We start from the raw sequence: 21,937 nt of genomic DNA, 5'->3' as shown, positions 1-21,937 counted from the left end.
ATCGAGGAACTTCGGGCCCTGATCTTTTGTATAATACAAACTCATCGTAACATATTGTAATGAATTAAAAACATGCTTAAAATTGGTAAACAAGCCAATTAAATAAAATATGCATAAAGGATAAAAATAAATCAATACATTTATTTATAATTTATACCTGTCAACTACAAATAATAACATGCAATCAATTTTGTTGATTAATCATACACGCATACAAGTAAACTAAAAGGCCATCATATCTTTTTTTATTTATATTGTAATTGCCACATAATTTCCATTAGTATGAAAAGGACAAAAGAAAAAGAAAAAGAAAATGAAACAAGCATTGTAGGAAACGTGAGTACATATTAAAAAACAATAATAACAATAACTCTTGACTATATCATGTCAGGTACATGATTCATAAAGTAAACGCCATCATTGAGTTTCTTATATTTGCAATAAAAGAAATTAAAGAGAAAAAAAAAACTTCAATATGATCTATGCTAATTATAGGGTTATTCGCAGCAATGGTCCCTCAACTATACCCCAAGTTACACTTTGGTCACTCAACTCAAATATTAGTTGCACAGGTCACTCAATTAGGTGTTTTGTTGCACCGTTAGTCCTACCGTCAAGTCTGTTACTTTTTCTGTTTAAAATGATGACGTGGCAAGCATCTCTTAGATTATTGATGGGCAAATGTGACTTTTCAGTTAAGATTATTTGTAGCAATGATCCCTCAACTATACTCGGAGTTACATTTTGGTCACTTAATTAGGTGTTGTGTTGCACCATTAGTCTCTATCGTTAGAGAGACTTGACGGTAGGACTAACAGTGCAACAAAACACCTAATTGAGTGACCTGTGCAACTAATATTTGAGTTGAGTGACCAAAGTGTAACTTGAGGTATAGTTGAGGGACCATTGCTGCGAATAATCCCTAATTATATGATCTGCACAAGGGTTAGCCAAACAAAATTTAACATAGTAAACTAAAGCGTGAAACATATCATGAAACAATAATAAAAATATGTATATATGATACCCACATCGTACACTGGTATTTTATAAATGCGCAACTGCATCGTCCAAGTTGTACATATCATTGTGGTGTAAGAAAGGAGAAAATATTGAGCAGTCGTGCTGATAACGTGTTATAAAACTAGATGGGGAAAATATGGAGAGAAATGATATGCTAAGGATAAAGTTTCACCATGTTTATCGTTCTTAATCTTTGATAGAACCACCTATTTATAGGCTTACAAGATAGGAGATTGAATACCATCATTTACAATATACATATAGGTTACAAGTACTAATTACAAATACTTAGTGCATAGGTTACATAAAATCCAACGGTGGAATACTAAGAGGTATGGTGGTCATCCACCAACTCATGCATTTATAATATCTCTCCCTATATAAATTAAATATACATATAATTATAAGTAATGTTGTTATCTACTATACTACTATTTCCCTTAAAATGTTCATAAATTTTTTTTAAAGATGAAATAAGATTTAATAAATAAAAGTTACATAAAAACAAAATCATAATTTAAACAAGTGCATTCATTGTTAGTTAATATTAACATATTAAAAATTATATAACATTTTTAGTTGGGTCACACATTTTTAATCGTGCAACTCTTATTCATGATAAGGTTTATATAACATTTCCAACAAAAACTAAAAAACAAAAAAGTTTAATATGCCAGCAGCCCAGTTACTTTTATCCCAGCCCATTTCGCAGCAGCCCAAATGCCAAATCCCAACCCTAACCTAATCCCCTATTTCTTTATATCTCCACCGCCGTTTATTTTCTTATTATTGTTTCTGTCTTCTCTCTTCTTACGTCCCCCCACCTTCTCTTTTCCTGTGTCTCCAAAACCCACCCAAATCACCTCTCTTTTTCTCTCCGTTTTTCTATCTTCCTCCCAAGTTCTCTGGTTCTCACTCTTTCTCCCTCTAGTTCTCTATCTTTGGCTCTCTCTCCCTCCCTATCTTTCTCTATTTTCCCCTTCAAAGTCGCAGATCTTCATCCCCTTCAATTGGGTTCAATTGTGTTTAATGTGGAGGTTCTATTTGGTTTGACAGTGTTGGTTCAATTGGGTTTGACGTGGTGGTTCAATTGGGTGGTGGGTGTGGTGCTCGCCTGAAAACACAGATCCTGAAAATATAGAAAACGACTTTTGTGTGTTTTCAGTCATGAAGGCATAAATTTGGAGTAGTGTTTTTTTTTCTGGTATGAAACTGGAATTCCATTAAAACGCCACAGAAAAAGCTAGAGCGGATTCAGATTACAAGTGTATTCCGAAAAGTTCCGATTTTTCCGATATATCCGAAATTTTGGAATCGGAATAAGATTTGAAATTCCGAAATTTTTCGGATTGGAATTCGGAACACTAGTTTCCGATCCGTTCCGTTCCGATCCGTTCCGGCCGAATTACAGGCCTATGTTTATTGCACCAAACAACTGCTTCAAATCCAGTCATATCTAAACCAGTCCAGTCTAGCCTACCAAACGGGGCCGCCTTGTGGCTGGTCTTGGAGGCATTTTTTTGTCAACAACTGAAAGTGTATTCTTTGAATTAGAGAGGTGAAGTGAGATGGCCACTGGTGGTCTAAAGAACCTGTTGTCCACGGCAATCACTACTGGGGTGACTGAGGCTAGGGCGAGGATATTCGGGCACATACTCAACCCAACAGGCCAGAAATCTGCCCATAAGATTTTACGCAAGAAGTTGATTGGTGAGAAAGTTGCCCAGTGGTACCCATATGACATCAAGAAAGATGACCCCCAAATCATGGCTATGGAAGAACAAGAGTACACTCTCTTCCCCTCCCTCCCTCTAATGTCTACTGACCGTCTGCTTTTTATGTTTTGCTGTTGTATTCTTTCATCAATACGGAACTTGCAAATTCCGAAGAATATCATGATATTTCCTTAGTTGTGAAAATTACATATCGGAAGGTCAGCACTTTTGTATTTTATTCATAGAATATGGAAGCAGAAGAGTAATATTACAATGTTACTTCCTTAGTTGGCTGCTCTGTCTGTACAAATGAGTGAACATCTTAGTAAGGCATGCTTCATAGGCAACTGAATACTTATTATGAAATTAGAACAGCTTCCTTTTCTGCCTCTCATTTGAGTCTTGCAGGCTAGTTTTTGATCTAGTGTAGTTTCATCATGACTGCTTTGCTACATTAAGTAACCAGAATATAGCTTGTGATGGTTTCATGATTTGTATAATCACAACTGTAAGTAGTTTTTGGTGACTGTATTCCTGATGCATCTCTACTTGGCATCTTTCTAGGCGATTATCCAAGCTTGAAATGTTGAAGCGTCGAGGAAAAGGACCACCCAAGAAGGGTCACGGAAGGCGTGCTGCCAAGCGTAACAAAAAGTAGTATTTTGACATGCCAAATTGGTTCTTGAGTAGTGTTTTGAATAAAAAGACTACTAGTATGGACGTTCTGTAACTTTTTGTTCTTTTAAGTTCCTTTCATTTTTCTTGCCTCACTTTGTAAAGATGATATTATTCTATCCATGGGAATATTTTGTTTAGCAAAACATTTGGCATTCAACACTTTCCAGGCTTCAGCTGATGTAAGCAGGTTTGAGATTTCAACTTATTTTGGTTTGTCAACAATCCTTGAGCAATGGATTTAGTACTGAAATCATATGCAGTTGATTTTTTACGTTTCTATGATGTTATCCAAACCGGGAATTATTGCTCAAGCAGGGGAAAATTGACACAAACCGAAACTCAGATGTCACGAAGACCGTAAAGAGGATTCCTCGAGCATAAAGCTTGACATGTATACCAGAGCTTTTGGAAACTTATAATCTAATGAATGCGACACAAATACCATATCCCATCCAACTATTAGAAGCTCAACGGTGTGTCCTGCCAGTATAAATTTTCCTTGTACCACATACTTCACAGCTTCAAAACAATGTGAAATTTTAAAAAAAAATTACAATTTTTCTTGTTACAGAGTTTGAATGGAGAAACATATGATCATGGTACCAAATCTTGAAGAAGGATTAAATTTTAGGTACCTTTCTTTTACCAATAATCTCCACATGAACAAGTTCCATTTTTAAAATGATGGAACCTTCTTACATCTCTTAAGATGATCTCCCTGTCGAGTATCTTTGAGATATACTTTGACGCCATGTGGCAGTCGTTACAGACTCTAAGGTTCTTGGCAACTCTAATGGTAGTCCCAGGACGGGTATTGAGAATGCCGAATGCTAGTGCCAGTTTTTCACTGTGCCCACAGAGTAGAGTTTCTTTCTCCTCCTCATCAACATTGTGAAGTACACAAGAAGTATCAGGCACATAACCCTCCCTTTTCATCTTCTCTGACAGGGTTTCGAGAAATTCATGGAGCTGTTCACTTTGTGGATGTGACAAATCTCCAGCCAAAAACTTATGAACCTTATCTCCAAACTCAATCCAACTACAACCAGGCTCTTTCTTCACTCCCATTTCCTTCATCTTTCTCCGAACATCCATTGCCTTATCCCAAAGCCCAGAGGATGAGTATATATTTGAGAGTAGAACATAGTGACTAGCCACACTAGGCTCCAACTCCAGGAGTTGATTAGCTGCAATTTCCCCAATCTCTACATTCTGATGAATTCGACAAGCGCCAAGCAAGCTACTCCAGGCACCTGCTTTATCAAGCTCAGAAGGCATGGTGTTGACAAGTTGATATGCTTCCTCCACACTACCTGCCCGGCCAAGCAAATCCACAACACAAGCATAATGATCTGTTGCGGGTTCAACCCCATGGTCACTTTTCATTTTGTGGAACAAATTTAATCCTTCATCTACCATCCCAGAATGGCTACATGCTGCAAACAGTGCAATGAAAGTAACTTCATTAGGTCTTACCTCTTTATTCCGACTTCCATCATCCACCATATTCTTAAATAGTTCTAAGGCTTCCTCCCCTCTCCCATGCATCCCATAAGCCATGATAAGTACATTCCAGGTGATCACATTCTTTATTGGTATCTGATTAAACACAGCTCTAGCTAAATCTATGCAGCCACATTTGGCATACATGTCAACCAGTGCACTTCCTACTGCAACATCAAATGCCAACAAATGTTTAATAGCATAAGAATGAATCTCTTTGCCCTTAGCAAGTGCTGCCAATGCAGCACAACCTGGAAGAATTGTCATGAATGTTATAGAATTTGGCTTAAGAGGAACCCTTCCTTCATCATCATAAGCATTATCATTCATGTTCGTTTTCTCTTTCACTCTCTGCATGTCATATATCAGATTAAGTGCATCACCATGGCGTCCACAGATAACATAACCAGTGATCATGGTGTTCCAAGACACTATGTCTCTTACCTCCATGCTGTTAAATATAGTTTCTGAAATTTGTGTCTTCCCCATCCTGGAGTACATGTCCATAAGTGCATTTTGCACATACCTGTTCTCCTCCAGACCCCTCTTTATTACATAACCGTGGATACTTTCTTTATCAGAGAATGCTTCACACCGCACGCTGGCTGGCACAATACTTGACATTGTGGTAGAATTTGGAGAAAGCCCAGAGGCAGCATACATTTCAAGGAACAGGTTCAAGGCCTCCTTGTCGTACTCATTTTGTGCATAACCAGTAATCATTGCATTCCAAAGTGCAATTTTCCTCTCCAAGACAGCATTAAAAACACGACGACCACTTGAAACTTGTCGGCAATTGCAATACATGTCAACTAAAGCACTACCCACATAAGAATTCTCAATCAATTCATTGGTTCTCAAGGCATAAGCATGTATTTCCTTCCCTGTGTCTAACATCTCCAGATGAGAACAGGCAGGAAGAACACTTGCAACTGTGACCCCATCAGGTTTAAATCCTGCAAGAACCATAAGGCGGAAGAACTCTAATGCTTCCATAAACTGGTCATTCTGAGATAATGAACTTATCATCGTGTTCCATGAAACCATGTCACAGTCCTCATACAACTCAAACAAAGCTCTCGAGTATTCAGCTTCTCCTAATTTAGAATACATTGCCAATAAAGCATTGATTGTAAATGTTTTGCACTCACTCATTCTCACACTATACGCATGAACTTGCTTTCCAAGCCGCAAACCATCACGCTTGAGCAAATTAGAACAAGCAAGTGCCACACTCACCAAAGTAAAGGAGCTAGGCTCCATATTCTCCATTAACATCGACCTAAACGACTCAAGAGCGAGTTCCCATTCCTCAAACCGACACAAAGCAGCAATCATCGAATTCCAAGAAACTTGATCTCTCTCAATTATTCCATCGAACACTTTGCATGCATCTCCTATATCTCCACATTTGCCATACACATTTACAAGTGTATTAGCCACGGTCACTGAAGATGATCCATACCCAAATTTCACGACATGGGCATGAATCTGCTTCCCCAAATTCAAGTCCTGAAGGCTTGTAACGGCCTTGAGAACTGCCGGGAAAGCAAAGTTGTCGGGTGCTATACCCGAAAGAGTCATTTCGATGTACGTTAAAATGGCTTCTTGGAAATGATTGGACCGGGTTTGGGAACGAAGGGTTTCGATCCATGAGGCCGGAGTGCCAGAATGGGATATGAGTTTTGGCGGAGAGGTGGTGGTGGTGGGTTGGTTGAGTATAGAAGATTGCTTGAAAGTGTTTCTTTTCAGAGTTGTGGGTTGTTGGATTTGGAGGGAAGAAAGTGTTTGTGAATAAGGTAAGGGTCCAGAGAGAGGTGAGAGCAGTTGAGTGTAGGAGGACATTTGGTAGTTATTACAGTTGGAGCAGCTACAGGATTAGATAGGAGTTCTAAAAGAAAAATAGTTCTATAGTTGTTCATGTTTTGAACAAGTGATAGGGGTTGGGCCCACTGACTGGATATTCTATCTTCTCTCTTCATCATCTTTTTTTCATGTGATTAAATTTTAAGAAATTCTCAAATTTTATTTTGTTGTTTTGTGTTTCATTTCTGAGTTTTCTACTGAGATGAGATTCATAAATCAAAGAGAGAGAGACCTTAAGTTATGCTTTTGCTTGCTCACTTGCTTTCCCAGAATTTTGTTCTCTCTCATCACCATTTGATGAATTCATACTTATAATCATCAGTGCTTGATCATTTCTTCCAACCAGTTGCTTCATCAATCATTCAAAGATAGAGAAACAACTCTTGACATGAATTAGATGAAAAAGAAATGATCTGTCAAGATAGGCAATTGAGGTTTCCAATGAATGGGTCTGTAAATTTTTGAGCTTCCAAGGGTAGATTACATTACATTACATATGAGAAAAAGTACAAAGGGCCTGCCAAACTGGATACAATTGAAAAAGAACTTAAAGAGGGGATCCTTGACTTCATAAACTCTTGCTTTAATTGAAGTGAAACACATTGAACATGCAGAACCATTCTTTCACATGTGGCTGCATACTTTTAACAGAGAGCTGCATATTTTTAACGTGTGGCTTCATATTTTAAAGGTGCACTCTTATGTAACCTTATGTCAAATGCTTTGCCCACCCTTTAATGGCCCCCACCCTACTGTAAGGATTTTTTTTATAAAAAAAATATAAAAAATAGTCTAAACTACACGGATGATGGAGTTTCTCACACATACACTCATCAAGGTGTTATATGGGTTCAAACTTGAGATCACTAATTAATAAATAAATGTCATTTTTCATTGGACTATACGCACAAATATGAAATTGAAGCGGCAAAATTTGGCCTTTTCCCCCAATAGATAAATATAAATATTTGAGTAAAAACTTTAAGTTGACGCGGTAAATAATGGCTAACAGCACATCAGCCTGTCATATTCACACTTGCAGGGAGGAGAAGAATGAATTGCTTAACTTTGTCTGTTTAGTTGAGAGATACAATGAACAAAACTGAATAAATTTTCAACCTTTCGTTATCTTGCTTTTCAAAGGTTTGGGCTTGCAGGTCTATACGGCCATTTCCAGGATAAAAACAAATTGGGTAGGTTCATTTTCTGAATTTAAAGCATGGCTCTCGCTCTTTCCAGTCCAGAAGGCCATTGAGAGAGAGAGAGAGAGAGAGAGAGGATGGAGCAGCTACCATCAGAATCAGATGCCATAGCCAAAGTCTCATCGATATTCATATACCCAATAAAATCATGCCGTGGAATTTCAGTTTCTCAAGCATCGGTCACTCCTACAGGTATGACCAATTCATCACTACTTGTACTTCCATTGATGATGATATTCATTTTGTTTCTTTCTTGAGGCCCCTAGAAAAATTGCAAATTTAGTATTTAAGTCAGATTATTCAATTATATTTGTTTTCATATTTGAGTTGCCCAGTTGAGTTTTCTCCCTCTAATTTTTTTTGTTTTTAATTATACATGAAATTCATTCATTTCTACAGGATTGTACCTCTGTATCCTTGAGTTGCAATTCTAATCCTTCAGTTTTGTTGGAATAAAAAGTGTAGGATAAAAACAGTGCAATCACGGTTGTTTTTTTATTTTTGCACAAGTTTACTTTTTTACCTTAATTTGTCAAACTACTCTGCTTTATTACATTATTGATGGACTCTCCTATAATTTAGTGACAAGGAATACTTGTAATTTTTAAAATTAAAATTGTTGGTTAGACTGCAAATTGCAGCCATATTCTGTTTTTCTTTTTTTTCTCTTTTTTGGAATGTACAGGATTTCGATGGGATCGGCAATGGTTAGTTGTAAACTACAAGGGGAGGGCGTATACTCAAAGGGTTGAACCAAAGCTTTCTTTGGTTCAGGTAGAGCTGCCGGATGAGGCATTCATAGAGTGTTGGGAACCTTCTAAAAGCTCTTATCTAGGTAAAAATATTCATTTTCTTCTATATAAAGTTTGTCTTTCCCTCTTTTAGATGCCATTTAACTGTGCTTTCTGCAGTAGAAAACTTATCATTGAGCAGGAGACGTGTGACCATCCGATTGACTCCGACTTCTTTCTCCTTTTCTAATTATCACTTTGCCACATGTGGATTTGTTTCTGGAGTTATTATGCCTAGTTGGATGTTGAAATGGAGCTTTACTCTTTTCTTTTTCTTTATTTTCCTTCTTATGATTAAAAGTGCTCACATTGTTTTGTATTCGATCTTTTATTGTCACTGTTTCTTTTCCCCTAGAGAATTTAGTTCAAAATCCAATCACCTTTTGTAGAACCTGTCACTGTAGTAAAAAGAATCACTCTGATGCAGCACTACTTCCAAACAAAGTTGTCCTCCATAATTTTGCTTAATGTTTCGGCATTCAGAGAGTTCTGGTGACTTTATTTTCTGTTAACTTAATAACGACCTTCACTTTGCAGTACTAAAAGCACCTGGCATGGATGCACTTAAGGTTTCTTTGATTGCACCTCTAGAAGTATCAAATGGGGTTTCAGTATGGGAGTGGTCTGGTTCCGCATTAGATGAGGGAGCTGATGCATCAAAATGGTTTTCAGATTATCTTGGGAAACCCAGTCGACTTGTTCGCTTTAATACAGGTAGAGTTTTTGTGTTCTGTAAAAGGTCATTATATAGGACTTCAATAGGAAGATGCAATAGCATCCAATGTGGTGCACGTATTTCCAAACTCAAAACTAATTAATCTGGTTGCATTGTGTTCTGATGCAGCTTCAGAAACTAGGCCTGTGGAACCTGAATATGCTCGAGGACACAAAATCATGTTCTCCGACATGTACCCATACATGCTATTATCTCAGGTTAGTCAAGTTGCAACGTGAAAATGTAACTTCTTTTGCTTTCAAATAGAAGCTCCAACTTGGTTCTTGTCATTACATAATTTGCAGGGATCAATGGATGCACTAAATAACGTTTTGAAGGAACCCATACCAGTTAACCGGTTTAGACCCAAGTAATTTCTTTATTTAGTTTTCCTGTTGTATTTTTTTTCTTCTTTAATAAGCATCCAAATTCTTCAATACCATGTTTCCTGCACTTCTTATTTTCAGCAACTTGGCATTAATAATCTTCTCCAGGAACCAATACTACTCTGTACCAAAATTTTATCAGCAATGTATGTAAATAGATAATATGAATAGTTTTAAATCTTGCAAACTTTTACTTGGATGTCGCAGCATTCTTGTTGAAGGTTGTGAACCATTTTCTGAGGACTTGTGGACAGAGATCAGAATAGACAAGCTTACATTCCTGGGTGTCAAGCTTTGCTCCCGCTGTAAGGTTAAGAGTTTTACCCTTTCTGCAATTTTTGCCTACGTGGTGACAGTCAAGCTAATTTTCATAGGAACATCAATGTAATACTTGTCTCGAAATCATATATTGTAGTAGTTCCATTTTAAAATGTATACTTTGTTTAACTAAACAGTGTCCGGTGGAGCAAACGTTGTTGGCAGCGAGCCACTTGGTAGACAAATGGGTCTTTTAACAGGCACCAAAGCTAACCTGGAACTTTCATGTCTTCCAGGTACCAACGATCAATCAAGAGACTGGCATCGCAGGAGCTGAGCCAAATGAAACTCTTAGGAAAATCCGGTCTGATAGTGTCTTGCGTCCAACTCAAAAACAGCGAGGAAAGGTGAGTAAGTAACAATTATAGGCTTTCAACCGTATTCTACCCTCCATGTCCATGCAGTGATTTACATTACATACAACATGTTAAATGGATTTCCAGGTCTACTTTGGGCAGAATCTAGTTTTCAAAGGCTCTCTTACTGGGAAAAAGGGAGATGTCTTAAAGGTTGGAGATCTTGTTTATGTTCTCAAGAAGGTCTCCTGTACTGATGAAGCAGCAGCTTGAATTTTGTAGAATATCTACTTTATCTTTGCTGTTACATGGATAATAGTATAAGAACTGCTGTCTAGTGTACAATAAATAACAAGTGAAGTGAGTTGCTTGTTAATGCTGGTTTCTTGCTTTTTGTCTGCCAAATTATGAGGAGGGTGTGTAGGGGTGAGAGTTCCAGCTATTTCAATTCAATGTATGAGAACCAAAGTCTCCATGAATGATATATGTGTTATGTAGCCGCTTTCATATATAACAAGTAACAGATAAAAAGAACCAGGAATGCTTAGTGGATTCCTTTTTACTTATTTAAGACTCAAATGGGAGTGCATTACTTGAATGCTTAGTGGATTCCTTTTTACTTTTTCTTTTTTTTCAAAATAACAAAATTTCTGATAAGATAGCACTATTAAACCTATGATTCCTATGAAGGTTTTAACGAGGTTCATGTAATTGTGCCGGTCTTTGTATGTCTTTTATGGTTTATGAATGAAATCTTCTTCTCAAAAAAAAAAAAACCTATGACCAATCAAACAAAATTATCACACAATACTACTAGACTATGCATGTCTTCATGGAAAATAGTTGTGCTCGTTACTTTTATTATTTTATGGCATCAATTCATGATAATTTTTCCCAAAAAAAAAAAAAATTCACATTAGATGATGTGAGGCCTTAGTTTAAGAGTGTAAAATCTCAGGACTGGTCAAGTACCTCACTTCTGCAAACGGGTTAAAGTGAGATTTGTTCTCAGTCGACTCTAGTTAAAGTTAAATGCTCAGTCCATTTTGAAATTGGGCTTGCATAAGTTGGGGCCAGATATCTCCCTTGGTTGGATATATGGTGGCATTGTTTGTAGTTTTTCCGGACATAAGGGTTCATTTGTTTTGATTCAATCAAGGTTTCTGAACTGTATCCGTGGAGACTTAAAAATATAGCTAGGTGGATAAAGCAACAGTCTCACCTGCTTTCTGTAAACTTTACCATTTCTTTATGATTTTATTATCATCCTTCACCTTCACAGACTGCGCTTTACAGAAAACAAAGAAAAAGATAAGATAAATGCTAATTATATATATATATATTTAAAAGGATTTGATGCACTTCTCAGAGAGTCAGAGTTTTGATTTTCGACTGTAAAGAGAAGCTCCAAGACCCCTTTGGCTCTTTTTTTCAATACTTTGAAAAAGAAAGTTTCAATGTTGTTTCATTACAATATTATTACTCTTCTTAAAGATGGAATGGATATGGTTTTGGATAACCCTCTCTCTCTCTCTCTCTCTCTCTCTCTCTCTCTCTCTGTGGAGCCTCTTCTGTTCACAAATGCAGTCTCTGAAAACAACAATTCTGGGCTCTTGAAGCAGAATTTTCTTGGATTTTTTCTGGAAGAGAAATAAGGTATGTACCATTTTCACTTATCTAGAGGAAACTTTATTTGTACAATTTTGTTGCATACCAACATGTGTCACTGTCATCAATGTTTCATTGGTACCCCAAGAAAAATGGCTGTGTGCAAAGCGTTTGCTATTTTTTATGTTCATCTAGGTCGAAAGCATTTCTAGTTTGGTGAGGACACCCAAAATCATCAATTATTGCACCAAAAAACAAAACCCTTTGGATTTAGCTGCTCAGCTTATAGCTTCTTCTCTTTCCTTTTTATTGAGTTAACAAAAGTTTCTTTTTCTTCATTGCTCTCTGATGAGAGATTCCTGATTCATCTTTGTCTTGGTTTTTGGAGCTCTCTCTCTCTCTCTCTCTCTCTCTCTCTCATATTTTCTCCTTTCTTTCTTTGTTGCCCTGAAAAATTCATTGCTCTTTCCAGCATTGCCAAGAAGAAAACTGAGCTACCCTTAACCAGCATTGCCAATTATGCACCCTACTTCCATCATCGTACAGGGCCCATCTCATCATATTAATCTCAAACTATGCTAATAAGCGTACCCTTTTATCTTTGTCCAGTACAAATGCCTGCATTCACTCTGCAAGACCCAACAGTTACTTCTCTGTAACTTTCAGATGCCCAGAGAAGCCATAAGCATGTGCTCGCTACTGCCACCTATATTTTTTATTTATTTTATTTATAGTTTATTTTTTATATTTTTACCTCATTTCAATATGAATATTGTTCACCCATGCAAATTATCTAGAAACCCAAAAGGGAAAATTCACACCGCATTTTCTAAGCCGCAGCGACACACTTTTCCGTTAACATGATACGTAAAATCCGGGGTACTTTTTTTTTTTTTTAACCCATCTAAGTGTTGCAAAATGACCAAAGTACCCCTATAAGGGTCCCCCAGTGTACATATTATTATGACCAAAGCAAAGGGTCAAACTTAAACCCCCATTTTCTTGAAGAAAGAGGCTATATTTTGTGTAGGCCTTGTTAGCTGCTTTGGTCTAAGCAATGACACTCCCTAGAATCCACAAACGAATGTTAGACCAAGAACCACTGTTTTGTGTAGGGTTTGGTGTTCTTCTCGAAAAAAATGTAACCTCGGCTTTGGTGCTTGTTTGGTCAGGCAAGCTCTGAGGCTCCTAATGTAAATTCAATTAAAAACTCTTTTAAAAATTGAAGCAATTTGAAATTGGAAAACTGTATCAAGGGTAAAAGGGTATATATGTGTATGCATATGAAGTTGGGGTTTTCTACATTATTTGAGGGATATAAGTGGGGTTTTGGTAGTGGATTAAGGGTATAAATGGAAACCAGAAGAGGACAGAGGTTGCTTGCGCAAATCTAGCTAATATGGGGCTTCTGTAGCAAGCAAAGGTGGAAAGGGTGTTGTTGACGAGGAACACTTACATGAAACGTTTGCTATCCTCGGTTAATCACGGTATGTCATGCGTAATCACTTTTATACGTGGTAGTTTGTGATTAGATGGAGACAGCAAAACAATATCATTTCCGTTTCATACAAGTTTTTTTGAGGCCGCAGAGATGAGCGTGTGAGAGAGAGAGAGATGGGGGGGTTAAGTTTAAGGCAAAGGGAAAACAACATTTCCATGCTCAAAATCGTACAAAGCAGAAACCCTTCTTTAATTTTTCTCTTTTCTTTCTTTCTTTCCCTTTCTCACATTTATTTGGCCTCATTATGTTTAGACAGACGGAAACAGCAGAAGGACACAACACAAATCCAAGGCAACAACCCACCCCACCCCCCACCCCTCTTTCATAATTTGCTCCTCAGCTTCTTCTTTTATTTTATACAATTCATGGTCTTTTTTTTTTGGACAAACAATTCATGGTCATTGTTTTGGCATTTACTCACCTACCCACAAGTTCTTTTTCAAAATGCTCATAAACCCAATTTTTATTTTTGGCCACATACTTTAAAAAAAGGGGGCACCTTTTATCTCATTGTGGTTTTGTGTGTGTGTTATTGCCTATAATCTTAGGCTTCTTCTGGTGCTGACAGCAAGTTTGGTGGTGGAGCATGGGGGGGGCTATGGCTGCAATTTCCTGGAACGTTGAAGAATCATGCTTTCAAGTGTTTTTGCTGAGAAAGTTTGTGGAGAAAGTTGTTTTCTTGGACTCAAAATGTGAGGGGTGGACTGGTAGAGGAAATCCCATTTCCAAATTCCACCACTTGTTGCAGCAAGTTCTGATCTCCTTCCTCATGATCTGCTTCTTTGGCTTTTGATGGTGTTGGTGGTGTTCGTGATATTGGCTGGACGGCTCAATCTTTCTGTATTTTTTTAGGATTTAATAATTTGTTTTATTTTCCTTTATTTTGCTTTATTTTCACTCATTAATTAAGTTTTTGGCTCCTCATTCTGTTTATATGGAAAGGGTATTAATCAAATTCCATTTATTATGTGATTTGAGGAAATTTGGGAATTATCAGATTGGTGATGGTGCTGGTGAGTAACTTAAAAGTTTTAATTTTCATGTCCATAATAGTATGCAGAAAGTTCAATGCATGAGCACTACTGTTTTTATAACCAGTTCAAATTTACTATCAGTCTTCGCTTCTGCCACTCAATTTTATTATGGGGTTTTCTTGGGGTATGTGGGGGCTTTGGTAGTGCATGTTCACATGTTCAAATACACTTCCCTGGATTTACATTTTAATTTGGCTTAATTGTTGTGGTTCTTAAACTTTGACCTCCCAACGATTGACCCCAAAAAAAACATGGCAAGAAAAAAGAGAGAGAGGGGAGATGGGCAATGAGCCGCTCAATAGCAAAGGGGTAGGGGGGGGAAGGGGATATCGAGGGATGTAACTTGAGGGTTTTGTAAAAGTGAGTAATTGGGGTTTGAAGTCAACAATTGCAGCTTTGCCCAACTTGATTTCTCTTCCATAGTTGTCTTGGACACCAAAAATTTAAAGTTGATTGATGGTGTGTGTTTCTTTTAGTTTGGATTTATAAACATGGGAACTTAAAGGACTCGTTTAATAATCATTTTATTTTCACTTTTTTGAATAATTGAAAATTGAAAACATGTCATGTTCGATAAATATATATCCCATTTTAGTCGCAAAACTCAACATTTGGAACCTCCCAGTTGGGACTAGGCCGCGTGACTCTTGCGTTTGGCCATAGGCCAAGTTTGACTTTCTAGATCTCTAAATCCAAAATTCACTTAAAAGTTCATCTAAATAGTAAAAAAATCAACGAAAATATGGCAAACTCCTTGTGACATGCAGTTTCATTCTATAAATCTCAAATTCACAATTTGATCTCAAGAAAAATCTAATTTCTAAGGTATACTTCGAAGTTTGAGAACAACTTAGCCAAGTCAAAAGTGAAATTGTAATTTTGGACTCGCCACCTTAAGCAATCGGACCTACACAGTACCCATCGACCCCGGAAATAACAAAAACAAAAACTGAAAAAGTGGAAACAATTACCAAGTAACTTTTAAATAGTTCTTAGTTAGAAGACAATTAGAGTACAATTAAGCCTTTTTTATTTTCGGAAAATCATCTTCCATATTCAATGATAATATTATTATTATTATGAAAAAATTGCACAAATGCCACTTGGATTTCTGGGAGGGTTGGTTGTAATCTTCTTAGTTTGGATGGATGCAATTTTCCCATTATTTATCAACTTTCTCAATTTTGGTTTGAGACTGAGAGAGAGAGAGAGAGTGTGGTGGCTTTGTAAATGCTTGTATGGGTTGGATAGTGAGGTGACAACGCAACAAGTGGAGTCCAGAGAAACACTGAAACTGGGGTCTAGGGCTCCTAGGCTTAGGCACTATCTATCTTACAGGCATAGGTAAACAACCACTGAGAGAGAGAGAGAGAGAGAGAAACAAACAAAGGCAAAGACAAATAAAGTTTGGAAGGCCCTCATATTCATAGTCCATGGAAGTGTCCTATCAATTGTGTGCACTGCAATTTGGGATTTTCTTGGTTTTTGGTTTTTTATGCACGTGAAAATACAAATCTATTTTATTTGATAAAAGGCTAATTTATAGAATTCCCCTTTGAACTTGTATCTAATTATTAATTTACAATCAGATATTTTTAAAAAAAAAATTAAGGACTCAAATTAATTTTTATTATCAATGTTACCCATACTGTCTAAATCATCAACATTTCATTCAAACTTCACTCTAAAAAAAATTAAAAACATAAAATAGAGGGGGAAACAAAAAAGGGGATTAATCCCTTCACACCTGGAGCAACCCCTTCCCACCGAGTGCAGTTTTCTTGTTACCATTTTTCCTATGCCTACCTGTTACCCATCTAACTTTTTGACATCTGTTCTTTCATTTCACTCGAAGTTAACAGTGTTAAGTTTAATTAAATTAAAAAATGAAAACTGAAAATTGAAGGGAAAAAAAGACCCAAGAGCGAACTCCCTCCCACCACCCCTAGCCGGCAGCAACCCCATCTCCTTCTCACCGCCAGCAAAGCCTCCTTTTCTCTACCTCTGCCCCCCTTCTCTCTCTCTCTCTCTCTCTCTCTCTCTCCCCTTTGATTTCTCTGCTTCCCTCTCGATCTCCCTCTCTTTAAAAAAAAGAGCAGTGCTCGATTGACGTTTCCTTGACCTTATCACCATCCAATTTTCTATCCATTTTTAAGTGTATTTTAGTTTTTCCATTTTCAAGGGTATTTTTGCATTTTTAAAATACCCTTGAAAATGAAAAGACTAAAATATCCTTAAAAATGGATGGTATTTAGGGATGGCAACGGGCCGGGTATGACAATACCATTCCCGTCCTCGCTCTCCATCCCCGAACCAATCCCCGTTTAATAGGTTTCGGGGAATCCCCGTCCCTGTCCCCGTCGGGGGACTATCCCCCATACCCGCCCCGAATCCCCCATTTTTTTTTGCATAAAAAATATTTATCATACATTTTAACATTAAGTTTTATATTAAATTATCATTCAACACATTCAAATTAATTATAAAGTTCAACTCAACTATTCAAAATCACATCAATATGAAAATTCAGAGAATATTAGGAAGAATTAGGATAGGGAGGTTAACTTAGGGTTAAACATAAATATTATAATTATATATTTATTTATTTAAATATAAACATATATATTTTCGGGTCGGGTTCGGGGATGGGGACGCCAATACCATCTCCTCCCCATATCCGTCGGGGATTTTTCAAGTTCGGGGATCCCCGTACCCGTTACCCGTTTGGCCCCGAAATCTCCCCTTGTTAGGGTCAGGGACTCGCCCTCGTGGGGATTTTTGCCATCCCATTGGTATTAAAGTCAGATGACAAATAATGAATTTTGAAAAATTAAGGTGATATTTCTATTAAATTTTTCTTTAAGGTGACAAATTGAAACTGATGTATAAATTCAAGTGATATTTCTACCCAAAAAAAACCCAATTTTCTATAAATAAATAAAAAAAAGTCATTGGGTAAATTGATAATTAGGTACAAATTCATGGTACAATTCGGCAAAATACCCTTGATAAAACACATAAGCTTTCAAATCTTTTCAGTGGGACCTAGGAATTTCGTAATTTCGTGGAAATTAACGATTTTTGGCATTTTTATGCTTTAAATCCAATGGTGATATCATGCCCCCATAATGTTTCTCAATTGTCGGTTTTTTCTTTGGGTTCCTTTTTCTTTTCTTATTTTTATTTTATTTTTGGTTCTACAAAAAGAGGGTAAAGGTAAGAAGTGTTCGAACCTGACTTCAAATATGGTTTTATTCATTTTATTTATTTATTACGGGAAGTGTCTAAAATTTGGTGCAATAAGTTAGGCCCATTGTCATGACCAGCTGACTTAACATTAGACCTGTAAATGGATCAGAGATAGAGCAGAGGACCTGAATCTGACACAACTGGATTTCAACACAATTCGATTCGAAAATCCGATGGAACTTTCACAACTACATCCATATTCGATTTGTTGAATTATCTTATATCAGATCAGATAACCAATTCTGAATTCTTTAAATTACAAATAGTTTTAAAATATTGTTATTTATTTGCAAAAAAGAAATTTACAATATTATTACACATGCATATATATATATATATATATATATATATATATATTAAGTAAGTAAAATAAAATACATATTAGATGAAATTAAATTGGATTAGATAAGATCCAAATTAACTTTATGAATAAACGAATTCAGAACATAATCGAGTTATCGAATTATGCCACCAAATCCATCCGTTAAAATATTACTTTGGAGTTAGAATATTGAATCAAAAAATAAAATCCCCAACACCCAACTACCTTTCCCAAGTCCCAAGACATGGGATGAAAAAAGTTGCGGGCAGCTGACAACAGCAAGCAGGGGACTGTGCCTTATTGGACTTTTTGGTCACGACTGTTCCTCTCGAAACCCCAACTGAATGAAGGGGGTAATCAGCAAATGTAATCCAAATAACCGAAACCAGTTGAAAGCAACTGGTCTAAAACTGTTCTCAACAAGCTATATCTTTTGTTTTGGTTTTTTACTTGTTTTTAGATAAACAGAGCAACTAAACCAAGCTATACTTTAATTGTCAAATTGTTTCAAACATACTCTTTAATAGTAAAAGTCACTCATTTCATTCATCCCCCCGATGAAAAAAAAGAAGAATAAAGTGTTCAATTACTTCGAATGGAAGCTAGTTGTAACATTCTTGATCAAATTACTATCAGACCTCTATCATGTTCTATGGTTTTACATCAACAGATTATTAAATAATAAGCCATTTGCCTTCCACCAATAAAAAAAATGGTTCTGTCGAGGAAGCAGTTCCCTAGGTTTAGCTTTTTCGCATATAATCTACTTTTCTATTAAAGATGCTTAAATTTGAGAAATCTACTAAGAACCCCTTAAATATGTCAGGATTATCAGGATTGTGCAACCTACGCCAATTGTCCAGGCAATCCTATAGGCAAATAATCCCCACCCAAACCATGGAAAAGATGAACATCGGGAAACATTAGTTTACCTAATTTGGATTTCAAACCCATTAAGATTCCAAAGGACAAGGGTGCACCATTCGTATTGACTAAGAAGGAACACCTATTTGGTTATCACAATGCACCTTGCTAAGAACCATACCAGGTTCTTTTATTAGACTAAGGCTGCATTTGTGCAGGCAAGAAAAAGAGTCTGGGAGCTGATTTTCCACTTCTCTTTTCTGCACTTACACTCCCTTTTGCGTTTTAATCAATTTTGTTTCTTTTTATTATTTCTCTTTCTTATTCTACCCTTTTGATCCAAAAACAAGAAAGAGAGAAAAGAAAAAAAAATGACGCAAAGAAAAGCCTGCAGGTCAGCCACACCACCACCCCCACCAGCCCACACGCCAACCACCACACTCATCCCCATCTCCCCAACCCAGTAATTAATGTAGGTAAGGGTAGAATAGGAAAGAGAGTGAACAAAAATGAACAAAATTGATTAAAAAGTATTAAAAAGCAAAAGGGAGTGTAAGTGGAGAAAATGGATTATTTTGTTTCAAATACCATAAAGTCCTCGTGCTTTGTAGAGAACAAGTCTTCTAGAGCCAGAACTAATATACCACCAAAAAAAAAACCCCCACTTGATCCAGAATCGAAACCAAGACAACCCAGAATGATGCATCATTTCAATTGTAACCCACAATAACAGTTTATCCTGGCCCAAACTTAGGACGAATCTCTCACAACATGACTTCTGCAAGAGTTCAAAGTTCTACTCGTGATTTCCACATGTTGCATATATGACTCCTCTATGCAGAGGCTTTACACAGACTTCAACCAAAACATTTTTTATTTCACCCCACCAATTTACTAGAGACATTATTCCTCACAGTTAGATGTCAATAACGAATCACTTTCTTCATCATTACACATAATGTAAAAATCCTTTCCATCTAATAATTTCACACCAGAAACAATTTCAAACCAGAATGATTATAACCTCTCCATATATCATATTACTTAAGCTCTCTATTTCTGGTTTATTGAGCTAGAATAGTTTACAAGACTACGAATACCAAAAATAATGTCAAAAGCTACATATTAGAATGCATATCCAATGCTTTTTTCTTTTTCGGATAAGAAGTATACAATGTGATGATGCTTTTCTCATAAATTTCAGATAAAGGAAACCCCTAGGCTGAAACACAAGCCAAGCCGTGTATCTTAATACAGACAGAGAATTCATAAGAAACAGTTTTCTCAACAGAAAGAAACGAAACAAAACAAAAGTGCACCAATATGCTATCGTGATGTTACAAAACAGAAACAATGATGTGGAACATAAGTGGCAGCTGCCATTAGAAGCTTATCCCAGGCGTAATAAAGAGAGCGTTAAGTCTCAAACCCTAATCATGTTGGATAATGTTGGGTCTATTTGAGATATTACATAATTGGATTTGAGTTGAGGTTACTTCATTATGGTGTTTTTTATATATGTTAATGTATCCAAGGTTTCTCTTATGCTTTTTCTGGACTCTTTTGATTTTAGCGTTATGTGAGTTAGGGGCATTTTAGTACTGTCATCACCTAGGGTTTTTCTTAGCTTTAGAGAGAGTTTGATGATTGAATAATCTTCTCAGAGCTTTGCTTCTCTCTAGGTTTGTGTGATGCAACCCGACCCTAGGTGTGATGCGTAAGGCCTCTAGGATAGGAGTGATTCCTATAACCCTGCTTTTATTTATAATTTTCTCTCCTTGTTCCATAGAGTTTCCCTATTGATCTTACTCTCCACAATCTTACAGCAATCAAAGAATTGACTTTGAACATGCATCAATCTTTTCTACATATTCTCTCCCACTTGTCCTGCATCAAACAATTGTTCAATGTTTTACAACACCAACGCTAGCATATAACATGAGATAAAGAAAGACTATCCTTCTCTAGTCAATGGAGAGACAAGAACTTAATAAGCACATAAGGAACTCTAATTATTCAGTACTAAGGACATTGATGAGAAAATAATTTGCACAGAATGTGGAAAGCATGAGCATGATTGTAAAGGTTTCACTATATTCCACTTCAAAGTAGCCCAAGGCCTGCGATGATAAGATACTAGGTGAAAATAAATAGCCAAAAATAAGGTTGATGACAGAAGAAACCATATTGATGTGTTTCAGACCACAGTCAAAGGCCCATGTGGTGAATAAGTAATAAGTGAATAATTAGATGGCATACAAGTAGCAATTAAGAGACTCTCTAGCCTACACTTATGTTATGAAATGATCCCATACAGTCTGGCATCACAGGATTCCACAGTAATTTCCATCCATGTGTATTTAGCCAACATGGAAATTCAGAAAAACAACAGCAAAGCCAATAAGCAAGCATTGATCAACATCAATTTTATATAATAAAAATTGGTAAAGAGTTGGATCATCAAAGTAAATAACCATCCGACTTGAAATGACCACAAAATCAAATAATTTTATTTATTTAATTAAATTTCTCTCTCTAATTTGCGTTCCATGGTTGTTCCTTCCTAGTTTTCTTTTTCTTCTTGTTTTTACATAGAATATGCATTTGGGGGGTAAGTCTATGACCCCTGAAATCACATCCTGACTATGGGGTGTAAAGAATTTACATGGTAAATCCAGATTTGAAAAATTCAAGCAAGCAACACTGGGAACAATTGAAAACACAGAAAAATTGTTGTCAATCACCATATTGTGAAAACAAGCAAGCATTAACCAAAACCAATTTTATATAATAAAAGCACTAAAACAACATTTAGTAACCTAAAATAGTTCTGTTATATAGAACCAAATAACAATAGCTCACTCAG

The 21,937-nt window shown here is 36.6% G+C and overlaps 3 protein-coding genes and 1 long non-coding RNA gene across 4 annotated transcripts; 3 read left to right on the top strand and 1 right to left on the bottom strand.

Moving 5' to 3' along the window:
- Nucleotides 1-1,805: 1,805 nt before the first annotated feature.
- LOC110763367 (small ribosomal subunit protein mS33) lies at nucleotides 1,806-3,559 on the top strand. The gene is made up of 2 exons (XM_021966139.2): nucleotides 1,806-2,809; nucleotides 3,303-3,559. Exons 1-2 carry the CDS (start codon nucleotides 2,592-2,594, stop codon nucleotides 3,394-3,396), a joined length of 312 nt encoding a protein of 103 aa, XP_021821831.2. The 5' UTR covers nucleotides 1,806-2,591; the 3' UTR covers nucleotides 3,397-3,559.
- A 314-nt stretch (nucleotides 3,560-3,873) lies between these two features.
- Nucleotides 3,874-6,894, bottom strand: OTP84 (Tetratricopeptide repeat (TPR)-like superfamily protein). The gene has a single exon (XM_021966130.2). It carries the CDS (start codon nucleotides 6,762-6,764, stop codon nucleotides 4,059-4,061), a length of 2,706 nt encoding a protein of 901 aa, XP_021821822.2. The 5' UTR covers nucleotides 6,765-6,894; the 3' UTR covers nucleotides 3,874-4,058.
- Nucleotides 6,895-7,875: 981 nt separating this feature from the next.
- Nucleotides 7,876-11,059, top strand: LOC110763696 (Molybdenum cofactor sulfurase family protein). The gene is made up of 8 exons (XM_021966544.2): nucleotides 7,876-8,179; nucleotides 8,673-8,822; nucleotides 9,316-9,492; nucleotides 9,623-9,711; nucleotides 9,799-9,863; nucleotides 10,087-10,189; nucleotides 10,434-10,544; nucleotides 10,641-11,059. The coding sequence occupies exons 1-8, from the start codon at nucleotides 8,065-8,067 to the stop codon at nucleotides 10,764-10,766; spliced, it is 936 nt and encodes a 311-aa protein (XP_021822236.2). The 5' UTR covers nucleotides 7,876-8,064; the 3' UTR covers nucleotides 10,767-11,059.
- Nucleotides 11,060-11,776: 717 nt separating this feature from the next.
- Nucleotides 11,777-14,675, top strand: LOC110763378 (uncharacterized). Its single transcript, XR_002527718.2, has 2 exons — nucleotides 11,777-12,149; nucleotides 14,151-14,675. It is a non-coding gene; the product is annotated as an uncharacterized LOC110763378 (long non-coding RNA).
- Nucleotides 14,676-21,937: the final 7,262 nt, after the last annotated feature.

The sequence above is a fragment of the Prunus avium genome, chromosome 1, assembly GCF_965620075.1.
Source record: "Prunus avium chromosome 1, drPruAviu1.hap1.1, whole genome shotgun sequence".
Classification (NCBI taxonomy): Eukaryota; Viridiplantae; Streptophyta; class Magnoliopsida; order Rosales; family Rosaceae; genus Prunus; species Prunus avium.
The sequence above is the reverse complement of the archived record's forward strand: the minus strand, read 5'-3'. Positions and strand labels throughout refer to the sequence as shown.